The sequence below is a fragment of the Sciurus vulgaris genome (assembly GCF_902686455.1).
Source record: "Sciurus vulgaris genome assembly, chromosome: 1".
NCBI lineage: Eukaryota > Metazoa > Chordata > Mammalia > Rodentia > Sciuridae > Sciurus > Sciurus vulgaris.
The window spans coordinates 133446728-133459647 of record NC_136461.1 but is presented as its reverse complement, the minus strand read 5'-3'; the positions used below and the strand labels follow the sequence as shown (position 1 = coordinate 133459647).

Here is a 12920-nt window from a genome sequence, read left to right as displayed (position 1 = left end):
TTTAAAAAAAGATTGTAATATAAGTGACATTAAGCAACACAAGAGAATCTATTACATACTTTTTAGAAACCCTGACTAACTGGTTCAAAGTTCCAAGTGAACATGGTGAGAAATAATCCTTATAAAGTTTGTCCTTCCAATTAATGTAAGCTCACTAAACATTCTGTTGAATAGCTATTGGGTCCCAGAAAGGTAAGTAAATGCATGGTCTCTGCCTTCAGGAACTTGAAGGAACTAATGGGAAATTAATAAGCAATGTCTACCATGCAGAGGGAATACAGTAGAGGCATGCTTTTCAGTACTAAGGTAATGATCCTCCAAAGCTTGCTTACTTTTTTGTAGATGCTATATAGAGCACAAAAGTCTCATATGAACATCTCATATTCTACAGGAGAAATCAACTGTTTCTCCTATAGGATGGAAGCTGAAGTTAAAATTTTGCAATGATTCATCCTTTCCTTATTATCTATACAGCATTAACATTTAACACCATTCCACTCTACATTATACCTTACATTATTTGCCGTTGTTAATTATGTATACATAGTATTCAGAAAGACTGCTGCCTTGGGCAGAGTTGGTCTTGGCTCTACCTTTAGAGTGGTCACTGTTACACAGTAATTCCGAACAGGGTACTTTTCTTTGTTTCAGTATTACTATTCATTCACTGATGCCTGTAGACTGAGGTCTATTTCAGCAATAAATATCTGGGATAATATATACCCAGAATTTGAGAATAATTACAACTGCTGAGGGGAGTATATAATTATTAACTCAAGGTTACAATCCACTGATAGCTACTAAGTGTCAGATGTACTGCAGGCTACTTCCAGTCTACCCAATAAGCTCACCAAAAAGGGCACCAGTTCCATCTCAGATGAGAAATTAGGGAATGTATTTAGTTTGTGGTAGAGTTGGGATTTGATCATGGGTCTAAAACCTCAGTGTCTTACCATTAGATCCTCCTTTTTCTTACAGAATTAATAGTTTTATACATTTAACAGGAATTTAATAAGCACTTACTCATGGACACAAATGCTTATGCTAACATATTTCAGAGACACAGGTAATGTACAACTTACCTCCTCTTGAGTTTGCTGGACTTATGCTCAGGTGGATCTTCTTCACTCTCATCTCCATCAGTCCCGCTGGTGTGCAGCCTGTCTTTGCTGGTGTTTGCTCCCAAAGATTCTTGTGGTTCTAAAGAGGCAGAGAAATTGCAGTGGATTTTCTTCTTGGTTTGGCAACTTTTCTGCCATTTACAAAGGCATTCAAAATATTTTGGTGCCTTTCCCGCAATGAACTGTACATATGCATTAGGCAAAGTGGCAGGCTACATTTATCTGTGTGTATGTATGCAGAGTTCAAGGGGGAAAAAAAGCAGCTTTAAGTTTCTATGAGCTGACTATATAGTCAGGTGCTACATAACAATGTTTTAGTCAACATGAATGGCATAACTGCATATTTGATAGTGGTCTCATGTTTATATCATCTAGTAATGTTTTAACTGTAACTACTTATTAGTACACAAATTAACCTACAAAGTTAACAGTGTGATAGTTTTTGGCAATCACATTATTAAAGAGTTAATTGAAATGACTCAACAGCATGATCACAATGATTAAAAGGAAATCCCTTCAATACAAAGTAAATATATACGTCTTTAATGTAGCTCTTAAATTAACAATGAAAGGAATCAAGAAAAGTATACAAAAAAACAGTAGATAAAAAAAGAGACAGATAAAAACAGTATCTTTAACTAGGGTGGCTCTAATTTAGGTACTCTAACTGAGGTTCATGTCTATAGTTGTCCTATATTTCATCAGATAAGACTGGGTGAGATTAGAAGGGAAACTTGTAAGTTGGCATTTTTAACTCTATCATGAAGAATTAGTGGTAATCTTTGCTAAGTAGATTCATTTTGCTAACTATTGCTTAGTAGAATAAATTGGGCTAATCTTACCTTGAGCTACTTGGTTTGTGCTTCTATCCCCAGATAGGCTGCTTTTCTTGGTTCCTCCATCACATGGTTCACTTTGACCAGAAGCAGGGCACTCTTTCCCACCAACTTCACTTTGCTGTCCATCACAACTTACAGAGGAATCTAACTGGCTGTGTTCTACTTCCTCTGAACTCAGAGTTATACTAGTAATTCCATCAAGTATTTCATTATGATCCTTATCACTTGAACCAGAGCTTTTATTACCAACCGTCTTAGGTGAAGATGGAAAAGATATTAAGTCCACTTTCATGACACTTTCATCTTTCTTGTCAACTTCTGTTTTAGATGCACTAGTATCTATATCACAGCTTTGTGAAGCATCAAAAGTCCAACCTTGAGCTTCCCAATACGAAAATTGCTCCAAATAATACCAATAAAGTTGACTGTAATGTTGTTCCCATTTTTCCTTTGTATCAGGAAAATTCCAAGGTTCAGAAGTTAGAATTTGATCTGGATGTTTTTCCTGCCAGCTTTGCCATAACAGTTCTCCTCCATATTCATTCCAATATCTTTCCCAATTCTCTGTAATTTCTAGCTTTGGAGATAATGTATTTTCAATAGGAAGTTTTTCTGTTTCAATGTTTCTTTTGCTTTGACGTTCACATGTTCTAGTGTTCTCATATTGTTCAAATGAAGATGGCTCATCTGAAACCAAATGGTCATCTTCTTCATATTCTTTTCTCCAAGACTCTTGCATAATTTCATCTAAGTACTTCTTTTGATGTTTTCTCTTTTTCTTTTTTACTTTAACTTTATTTTTTGTATTCATAGATATCTATATCAGATAAATGATAACTTGAATATAAAATGCTATTCATAAACTACAAAAGAAAACAGAACCCAAATCTATTTTGACATTCCCACCCTGGGCTTTTAAATACATAAACAACTAACCCTTAGTAAATTCCCAAGAGCTGGGTGTCATGGCACATTCTTGTAATCCCAGACACTTGGGAGGCTAAGGCAGGAGGATTTGAGTTCAAGGCCCATCTGGGCAACTTAGTGAGACCTGGTCTGAAATAAAATAAAAGGGTTGGGGATGTAGCTCAGTGGTAGAGTGCCCCTGGGTTCAAACCACAGTAAAATAAAAATAAGTTCCCAAGAGGAGGAAAAGTCACACAAGGGGCATAACACAATTTGCAGTATTGGTTAACTTATAAATCTGTACATGTAAAAAGAGGGAGTCAGGTGGGGGCACATGCCTATAATCCCAGAGACTCTGGAGGTTGAGGCAAGGCAATTACAAGATTGACGCTAGCCTCAGCAACTTAGGGAGTCCCTGTCTCAAAATAAAATAAAAAGGGCTGGGGATGTAGATCAGTGGTAGAGCGCCATTGGGTTCACTTCCCAGAACCTCTTACTACTCACACATAGAATGCTCCATGAGTGCATTTAATTTGGGATTAAAAAAAAAAAACATGTGCTATTTTATGAAGAAAACTGAAAAAGCAGTTAATATTTAATGCTTACCTCAAAACTCTTATGTGTAGACACTCCACCAAACTGAAGTGGTAATCCCATACTTCTCATGAGTTCAGCTTCAGAATCAAGTTCACTTTCATCTAGGCCTATGTCTTTGCTGTCAAGCAATTCTGCAATGCAATGGTCATCTTCCTCCTCTTCTGTAGCTTGGTCTTCTACAGACAGGAAGACAGCATTTGTTAGGGTTTTTTGTTGTTGTTGTTTTGTTTTTGTACCAGAGAATGAACCCAGTGGTGCTTGACCAGTGAGCCATATTCCCAGTCCTTTTTTATATTTTAGAGACAAGATCTCACTGAGCTGCTTTAAGACCTCACTAAGTTGTTGAGGCTAGCTTTGAACTCTCTATCCTCCTTCCTCAGCCTCCTGAGCTGCTAAGATTACAGGCATGTGTGCCACTGTGCCCAGCCATGTTAGTTTTAGAGAATGTTTAGAGGCAAGTTTTATTAGCCTCATTTTAAAGAAGAATCCAAGATCCTGAGCGATCATATGACTTGCTCAAAGTCAGTTAAATGTTAAGATGTTTCATAAAAATGAAAAGAATTGATAGCAATATTGACTAGTACTCAAACCAGTTAATGAAAAATCAAGAATCAACTTCTTTATATATAGATATATATGTGTATATATACACACATACACATGTATGTACACATATAAATTTAGTTATAGGAGGACACAATAGCTTTATTTTATTTATTTATTTATATGTGGTGCTAAGGATCGAACCCAGTGTCTCACACATGCTAGGCAAGCGCTCTATTGCTGAGCCACAACCCCTAAGAATCAACTTCCTGAGGGCTAGGGATGAAACACTGTGTTTCCTGGCATGTTGCAGGCTGTGGTTCAATCCCCAGTACTGAGAATTAAAAAAAAAAAAAAAAAAAAAAAAAAAAAAGGGAGAGGGAACAGGGGAATGTAACTGTGAAAAAAGTACTTACATATTCACATTTGTTATCTGCAAAATTACTGAACAAGATCAGGGGATTTAAGCTCATTATTTGTGGAGTTATGTTAGGAGCTGTTAACCAGAGAGGTGAGAAGTACATTTTCTTTAGGCCCCTGAGACACTTCAATACAGTAGGGATTTAGGTCCTGGAATTGTGTGCAAGAGTTGATTTCATGAAAGGATTTGCTACTAAAAGTTTGAATTCATAGACTAAAAGTCACTTTATATATTTGTTCAATTAGTCTGACTTGCACTCCAGTTTAATGATCTCAAGTGATCAGTGAATCTTACAAAACAAACACAAGAGACTGATAAAAAGGAAACCCATGTTTGCAAATTCTACTCAAACAGCTTCCTAAAAGTCAGAGAAAGGTACTTGTCCTAATAATGGAGGGATTCAATTTATTATTTTATTCAGTAAACTTACGAAAGCACAGAAAGCAAAATGAATCAGCTAAGCATTATCTTCTTCTCGTGGTGTGTATATCTTATGATCAGCAGGAACTACTGTTCACAAGAAACCTTATTTGTACAACATAGCACTGAAATCCAAACCACACATTTTGTCTAGTACAATTGAAGAAAAGTGTCTTATTCCATCGTTATGAGAGTTAAACTGGATGTGGTATCACATGTCTACAACCCCAATGCCTTAGGTTGTGGCAGAAAAATCACAAGATTGAGGACAGCCTGGGTAACTTTTATTTAGACTCTACCTAAAATAAAGCAGGGTTGGGGATCTGGTTCAGAAGCAGAACACCCATGTGTTAAATTCCTAGTACTGTTGAATAAATAAATGATGAAGTTAGGTGCCATTATGAGAGTTAAAGAATCTTCAAAGACTTCTGTGACAGACAGACTGTACTTAAGCTGGCTCTAGATTCTAACTCCATGCTGCAGTTTTCTCTGTATCTAGAAACACAAAATATCTACACAGAAGGACCAAGGGGTAAGGAAAGTCTAAGAGAGATCAAAGTGAGACTCAATGTATAGACCAAATTCTATTTGTTATTTGGAAAAGTCAATCCAGAAGAGGGGTTGCCTCTTTAAAAGACTATGGTTGGGCTGGGGAGATAGCTCAGTCACAAGGCCCTGAATTCATATCCCCAGCACAAAAAAAAAAAAAAAAAAAGACTATGGCTAGTCACTTGGAATTTATTGTGAATCACTGATCCACAAAATAAATTTTTAATGAAGAAACTAAAAAACTACTACACGTTCTCTACTTTTCAAGATTTCAAATTCCAGGCCACTCTTATCTAAATGAATGACAACAACTCAGGAAGGAATACTGCACAGGGTAAAAATAGGCTACATCAATCCATAAAGGAGCTATAGGAAAATAAAATATCTGCTTTGATGGAGATTCTAGATCCATGTATAAATGTGTGCAAGTAAATATATATGTATATATGTAATATTTATAACATGAAACTGCATAATATATATATGAAAGGACTGCTTATAGGGTTAATTGCTATTTATCACATTTAAAGCTAGCAAATTTACATTAACAAATTGTACGTAAATTAATACAGCACTATGGTCAATTTTAACAAAATAAGCGTTATACAATTTTATACATTACCTGCACTGTTGCCACTGCCTTTGACATAGTAGCCTTTTAATCCCAAGTTGCACAATTTTCGATCCCTGTGAAACAAATTAAGTAGTCCATATTGACATAAATTGAACTATAAACTTAGAGGAAAAAAAAGCTGAAGTTCTTAGATTAATTAAAAAAAAAGATTAAGGAATAGAAAAGCAAACGGCTAATACATTTCCTCACCTATAAAAGAGTTAACTATAAATTTCTCATATGGTTGGAAGGATTAATAGTAAATGTAAAATATTTAATAGTTTCTGACACATAGCATTTATAGCTACTGATTATTAAAATTAAGTGGTATTTATGCTGGATATTAAGGGAAGAATATGATCCTCTTTATGATATATAAACAATGTGGTATTCTCTAAATTTTGCTGTAAGAATTGAGTACAAAATAACAGGCAACAATTTAGCTTACACACATATAAATCCATAAGTAGACCCCAGTTCATGTGCAAATGTTTAGTAGACAAGGTATTCATGATCAGAGCAAAAGTTGTTTTGGGGACTAGCAAACAATGAAGTTATTATTAAGCTTTTATTCGCATGCCTACTTTCTATTTTAACTGCTATACTAAGGCCTACTAGTGGTTATAGCTAATACAACTTTTCTAATGAATCTACAATAAATTCAACAAAATAAAATTCTTAGTAGCTGATTTACTTTCATATCTTCCTGTTTCTTTTGGGGAGATACTTTATTAAACATAAAATTCATGATGACTCATAGGACAAAGAATAGGCAAGTGCAAATGTGTTTGGCAGTGTGCCCACAAGTCTACCAAGAACATGAGAGGGTACTGGGCGTGAAAAAGGGGACAGGAGTTGCACACAGGGAATTAGTGGCATGCCTGACAGCACCCAAGGATATGGGACACTGAGATGTCAGGCGAAGGAGAGGGCCAGTATGGCTGCCATACTGATTACAATGAGCAAATAACTAAATGTTTGAGACAGTGCATTGATAGCCAAGATTGTGAAATCCACTCTTCCATACCAATGTATTAATAACTCAAATGGTTTGTTAGCCAAGATTCTCCTTGTTGAAGATGATTAATAAAACACAAGGCGGGCTCAAAACAACCATCTAAAAATGAGGAAAACTAGCAAGAATCCAATCAGGCCAATATTGAAGTACTGTTAAAAGCTAATGGTGGGCTGGGGATATAGCTCAGTTGGTAGAGTGCTTGCCTCGCAAGCATAAGGCCCTGGGTTCAAATCCCCAGCACTGCAAAAAAAAAAAAAAAAAAAAAAGCTAATGGTATTTAAGTTTATATATATAGATAGATAAAAACTTACTTTAGGAAGGGAGGGTAGTGGGGATTGAACCCAGGTGTTTTCTAACACTGAGCGACATTCCAGCCCTTTTCTGAGATGGATTTTCTCTCAGTTACTGAGGTTGGTTTCAAACTTGTGATCCTCCTGCCTCAACCACCTGAACTGTTGTGATTATAGGCATGTACCACCACACCCAGCTAAAAATATAATTTAAAATGTGTTTTGTATATGTGCCCACATTGCTTAACCATCTTCTGAGAGGGTATAGGAGCAACAAGTGCGAGAAGCACCCAGCTTTCAGGTTTTAAATACTATTGTCTGCAAAAAGAACCAAGATGACATGGAACAATGGTGATTCTATGTGCTATAAAAGGTCAGCCTGGGTCATCTTGTGTCAAAAGCTTAGAAGTACACAAAGAATGCCAGAGACACATCAAAAGGACACAGGAGCCACATAAAGGGATTCCCCACTGGCAAAATCAAAGACAATATGAGCAACAAAGTAATCATAGTAATGGAATGCAACCTATTCATAAAATAAACCAAAAGTCTGTATTAACATTAAGACATGAGAAGAGAAGGAAAATAACTCCTTATAGAAAGCTAATAAATGAAGACTGAACGAAGCAAGAATCATTCTTTGCTAACCTTCACAGAGATAGCTGACTGCACTGGAAGTTACTGATTAAGGAAAAAACTTGTGGATTTGTTGGGGAACAGGATATTGGTGTAATATTGGAATATGTCTCAACAAAATACTGATTAACACATAGGGAACTATAGTGACTTTACAGAAGAGAAAACTGGGAGCCAGCCACATTACCCCTGGAGATATGGTCTCCAAAGTGCCTCCTGAATTTATACAGAGCTAAACATATCATTTTTCTGGCATTCCTGCTAAGGCATAACCCACACGTGTTCCTGATGACAGTCAGACAGACCCAGTTTAAATAAAGTCAAACTCCAGGATGTAATGTCACAAATTTTTATAATTGTTGAGGACATGAAAAGATAGGAAACTTAGGAAGCATTTTCCAAAAGAGTAATTTGGAAGACTGATAAGATTTGGAGACTGATAAGACATATTAAGAAAATACAGCAGGTTCCTACATGGGATCCTAGATAAGAAAGGAAAGAGACATATATAGTTGGGAAAGCTGGGGAAATCTGGTGCATTAAGGTACATTACCTTAGTGGTTATACAGGAGAATATCCTTGTTTTGTGAAATAATGGAATAATCAATTATTTCTGTGACTTGTTCTTCAAAGGTTAGAAAAAACAAAAGTAACGTGTATTCATTTATATAGATATACATAGCTTTTGTTTCTTAATAGCATAAGCAACTTCATAACATAAATCAATGCCTCCACCACTTCACCATTTTCATATTTTTTTTTTTTTTTGGTGGTACTGGGGATCGAACTTAGGGACTTGCAAGCACTCTACCCACTGAGCTATCTCTCCAGCCCCTCCTATGTTTTTTATTCTAGGCTTTTTACATAAGCACACAAAATTTTTATAATTGTAGACATAGTGTAGATATTTTTGCATTTTTATGGTTTAACACAAGGTTTTTTATTTATTTATTTTTTGGTACTGGGGATTAAAACCAGGGATGCTTTGCCACTGAGGTATATTCTCAGCTCTTTTTATTTTTTTAGTTTGAGACAGGATCTCACCAAGTTCCTTAGGGTTAAATTGCTGAGTCTGGCCTTGGACTTGCAATCCTCCTGCTTCAGCCCCCTGAGTTGCTGGGATTACAGGAGTATATCACCATACCGGGTCAACATGAGGTTATTTTAAAAAATGTTGCTACAGAGTTACTGTAATGATTAAAAGCTCCAAAATATAGTCCAATTACATCTTCCTCCTATAGATAATATATAGAAACTTGACTGTGTACACGAAATAGAAAATTTAGTGTCTATAAAATATTATATCAATATAGTGCTCTTAGAAAATAAAGTTATTAAAATACTTTTTCATATTTCCTGCCTTTGGGGTGACATATTGTAAAAATCTTATTTTGTATGAGAAACAACTGTTAATCGCTGCAAAGACACTAGGTACTAATGATAATGGAATTTCAGATTATTAATATATTTTAGATTTCCTTTAGCAATCCAACATGTTTTTAGAATTTGAAATGAACCCCTTTCCTGTCTTAAAAGTCAGGGTTATTACTAGCTCCCGAACTCCCAGCATGTCTCCCATTCCAATAGACTTTTCAGTGACTACTGGCAACAATTCTAAGATCCTATCTCCAAGTTCTTTTTGTTCTAAAGGGTTAGAATTCGTCTGAGCATTAACAGAAGTAAATGGGGAAAAAAAATTCTCTTTACTTATTTTGAAAAAGTGAAGCAGAAGTTCTAATTTCTAAGTTTTAAGAATATGTATGAAATTATCTGTAATGAAAAGAATGCACATTTTAAAGATAGCCTCTTCAACAAATGGTGCTGGGAAAACTGGAAATCCAAATGCAGCAAAATGAAATTAAACCTCTGTCTGTCACCCTGCACAAGACTTGACTCAAACTGGATCAAGGACCTAGGAATTAGACCAGAGGCCCTGCACCAAGTAGAAGAAAAAGTAGGGCCAAATCATCTTCATGTCGGCTTAGGAACAGATTTCCTTAACAAGAGTCCCAGAGTGCAAGAAATAAAAACAAGAATCAATAAATGTGATGAATTCAAACTAAAAAGCTTTTTCTCAGCAAAGGAAACAATTAATAATGTGAAGAGAGAGCCTACAGAGTGGGAGAATATCTTTACCATGTGTACCTCAGATAGGGTACTAATCTCCAGAATTTATTATAAAGAACTCAAAAAATACCCAAAATACAAATAACCCAATCAATAAATGGGCTAAGGAACTGAATAGACACTTCACAGAAGAAGATATATAATCGATCAAAAAATATATGAAAAAATGTTAAACATCTCTAGTAATTAAGAGTAATGCAAATCCAGACTACCCTAAGATTTCATCTCACCCCAATTAGAGTGACTATTATCAAGAAAACAAGCAACAATGGATGAAGGCGAGGATGTGGGGAAAAAGGTACACTCATACATTGTTGGTGGAACTGCAGATTAGTGCAGCCACTTTGAAAAACAGTACGGAAATTCCTCAGAAAACTTGGAATGGAACCACCATTTGACTCAGCTATGCCACTACTCAGTTTATACCCAAAGGGCTTAAAATCAGCATACTACAGTGACACAGCCACATCAATGTTTATAGCAGCTCAATTCACAATAGCCAGATTGTGAAACCAATCTAGATGCCCTTCAATAGATGAATGGATAAGGAAACTGTGATATATACATACACAATGGAATATTACTAAGCCATAAAGAATAAAATTATGGCATTTGCAGGATGGATGGAGTTGGGGAATATTATGCTAAGTGAGATAAGCCAATCCCAAAAAACCAAAGGCCAAATGTTTTCTCTGATAAGTGGATGCAGATACATAAAGGGGGGTAAGGGAAGAATGGAAGAACTTTGGGCTATGTAGAGAGAAATGAGGGGAGTGGAGAGGGGCGGGGAAGGAAAGATGATGGACTGAGACAAACATCATTACCCTATGTACTAGTATGATTACACAAATGGTGTGACTCAATATCATGTACAACCAGAGAAATGAAAAGTTGTATTCCAATTGTGTACAATGAATCAAAATGCATTCTGCTGTCATGTATAACTAAATAGAACAATAAAAATTAAAAAAGAATGCATGTGATAATTAAACTGTATTTTAAGTAAAGTTGCTTTAATTCAAATCCAGTCATCCATTGTTTAGAATAGAGGTATGATATGAAAAAACTTCTAAACTTTAAAAAACCTTTCATAACTTATATTCCCTCTTTCTACTTTTTTGGAAAAGTGTTTGGTGTTATATAAGCAACATGAGGACTCAACCAGGTTATTGGCTAAGGTTTAATACGCATACAGTCTTGATTTCTTTCTTGGCCTATACCTCTAACACACAACCAGGTTCTCTTTTCTGGTGAACTCCTTGGTCCCATCCACAGAGAAAGGCTGAAAGTCTTCTGGGGAATGGGCCTAACTTTAAAAAAAAAAAAAAAAAAGGTCCTCTTAAGTCCAGTGGAAGCAGCAGAAATACTTCTTTGTAAGAGAAAGGTAAAACAGTTGTACAAGATTATTACTAGTATGTTCCAAGGCTACACATAATCTGAGGCAGGAAGATCAGCAGTGAAAGAGAATGCTCTTAAAATATGAAAACTATTTTTTCTACCTCTGATAACTTTCAATCTCAAAGAGCCTTCATTGCAGAAAATGATATATTTCTGGTGCCTGGTAGCCAAAGAATTTCCCATTATATCTATTAATTATTCTTCACAAAGCTATCTAGAGGTTGATCAGTGTAACCCAATTCACAGTGCATACAGTTTCTGCATGAATAAACTTCCGGACCTGGTACACGTAAGGGTCAAGTAAATCTTAATTTTTTGACTTGGATTAATTAGAGTCAATGAAATCTATATGCCATATCAACTAGTGGGATAGTAGAAAAGATTTGGAGTCACATATAACAGGTAGAATTGCAGGGCTGCATTTACTACATGATTTTTTTTTTTTTAAGGTCTTTACTAAAACTCAGTTTTCTACTTGAATGAAAAAAGGATAACCATACCTCAAGGGGTTGTTGGAAGGACTAAATGAAAAAACAATTGTCTTTAAAGAAAAAATTATTCTGACACTTGTTTAAATGGTAAGGAAGGCTTTATTGAAGATTACTGTGATAGGTTATATCAACAGGGTAGAAAGATCTGACTTCACTGCCAATATAGCAGGCAGCTGGGGACATACAGGCTATGAGTAGGGTCTGTAGTTGGAAAATTACTAAGAGAACTAAACAACAGTAGGAGGATTCTTGCTAAGTGGTGGCCAGGATGCTCAGATACCAAGGATAGGGGGATTCTCACACTAAAAAGATTTTGCAGCATTCTTGATAAAACTGGGCCAGGAAGGCTGAAGACAAGGTCCCCTGCAAACACATCCTAATCTCAAAGAAGGTACAGAATGTTTGGTCTAGGACAGACCGTCAGTAGGAAACTGTAAAACAATTAACATCAATCCAATATATTGGATCATCAATCCAGTGGATTTTTGCCAATTTTAGTGGATTCTTTTAAGTTCTCATTTTGCTTCTATTTTATTAGTTTTCAAATGTTAATTACTCCTTCAATGAAACACTCGGTGGCAGCATATTTAGGTTTGCTGTTTCTCAGTTAATCCACCTGGTCTCTTTTCATTTTTAAAAAATGTTAGAATTCCCCCAGGATGATCCCCTCTCGGTGAAACTAATGGCTTCAGTTACTATCAAAAGTATGGCTTAAATTTTTAGGACTAGCCCAGAATTCTCAAAGGCTTCAAACTAATATATCCAACTACCTATATCACCTATCCTTGTATAGCTCATAGATACCCTAGAATCAAAATATACAAAACCAAATTTACAATCTCTTCACCACTGCCCAAAATTAAAACATATTTTCCAGGGATCATTATCAGTGAAAGGCAGCAATACAAACCAAAAACTAGATACTTACCTTTAACCTAGTCTCCTCTTTCC

At 35.8% G+C, this 12920-nt stretch overlaps 1 protein-coding gene across 2 annotated transcripts in view; it reads right to left on the bottom strand.

Moving 5' to 3' along the window:
* TGS1 (trimethylguanosine synthase 1) overlaps nt 1–12920 on the bottom strand; it is a 43055-nt gene that overhangs the window by 28269 nt on the left and 1866 nt on the right. For both annotated transcript variants that reach the window (XM_079136542.1, XM_079136543.1), the window contains exons 2-5: nt 6019–6083; nt 3473–3639; nt 1964–2777; nt 1083–1200 (exon numbers count right to left, since the gene is read on the bottom strand). In XM_079136542.1, the coding sequence (XP_078992668.1) occupies nt 1083–1200; nt 1964–2777; nt 3473–3639; nt 6019–6083 (1164 nt within the window). The remainder of the gene's footprint in view (nt 1–1082; nt 1201–1963; nt 2778–3472; nt 3640–6018; nt 6084–12920) is intronic.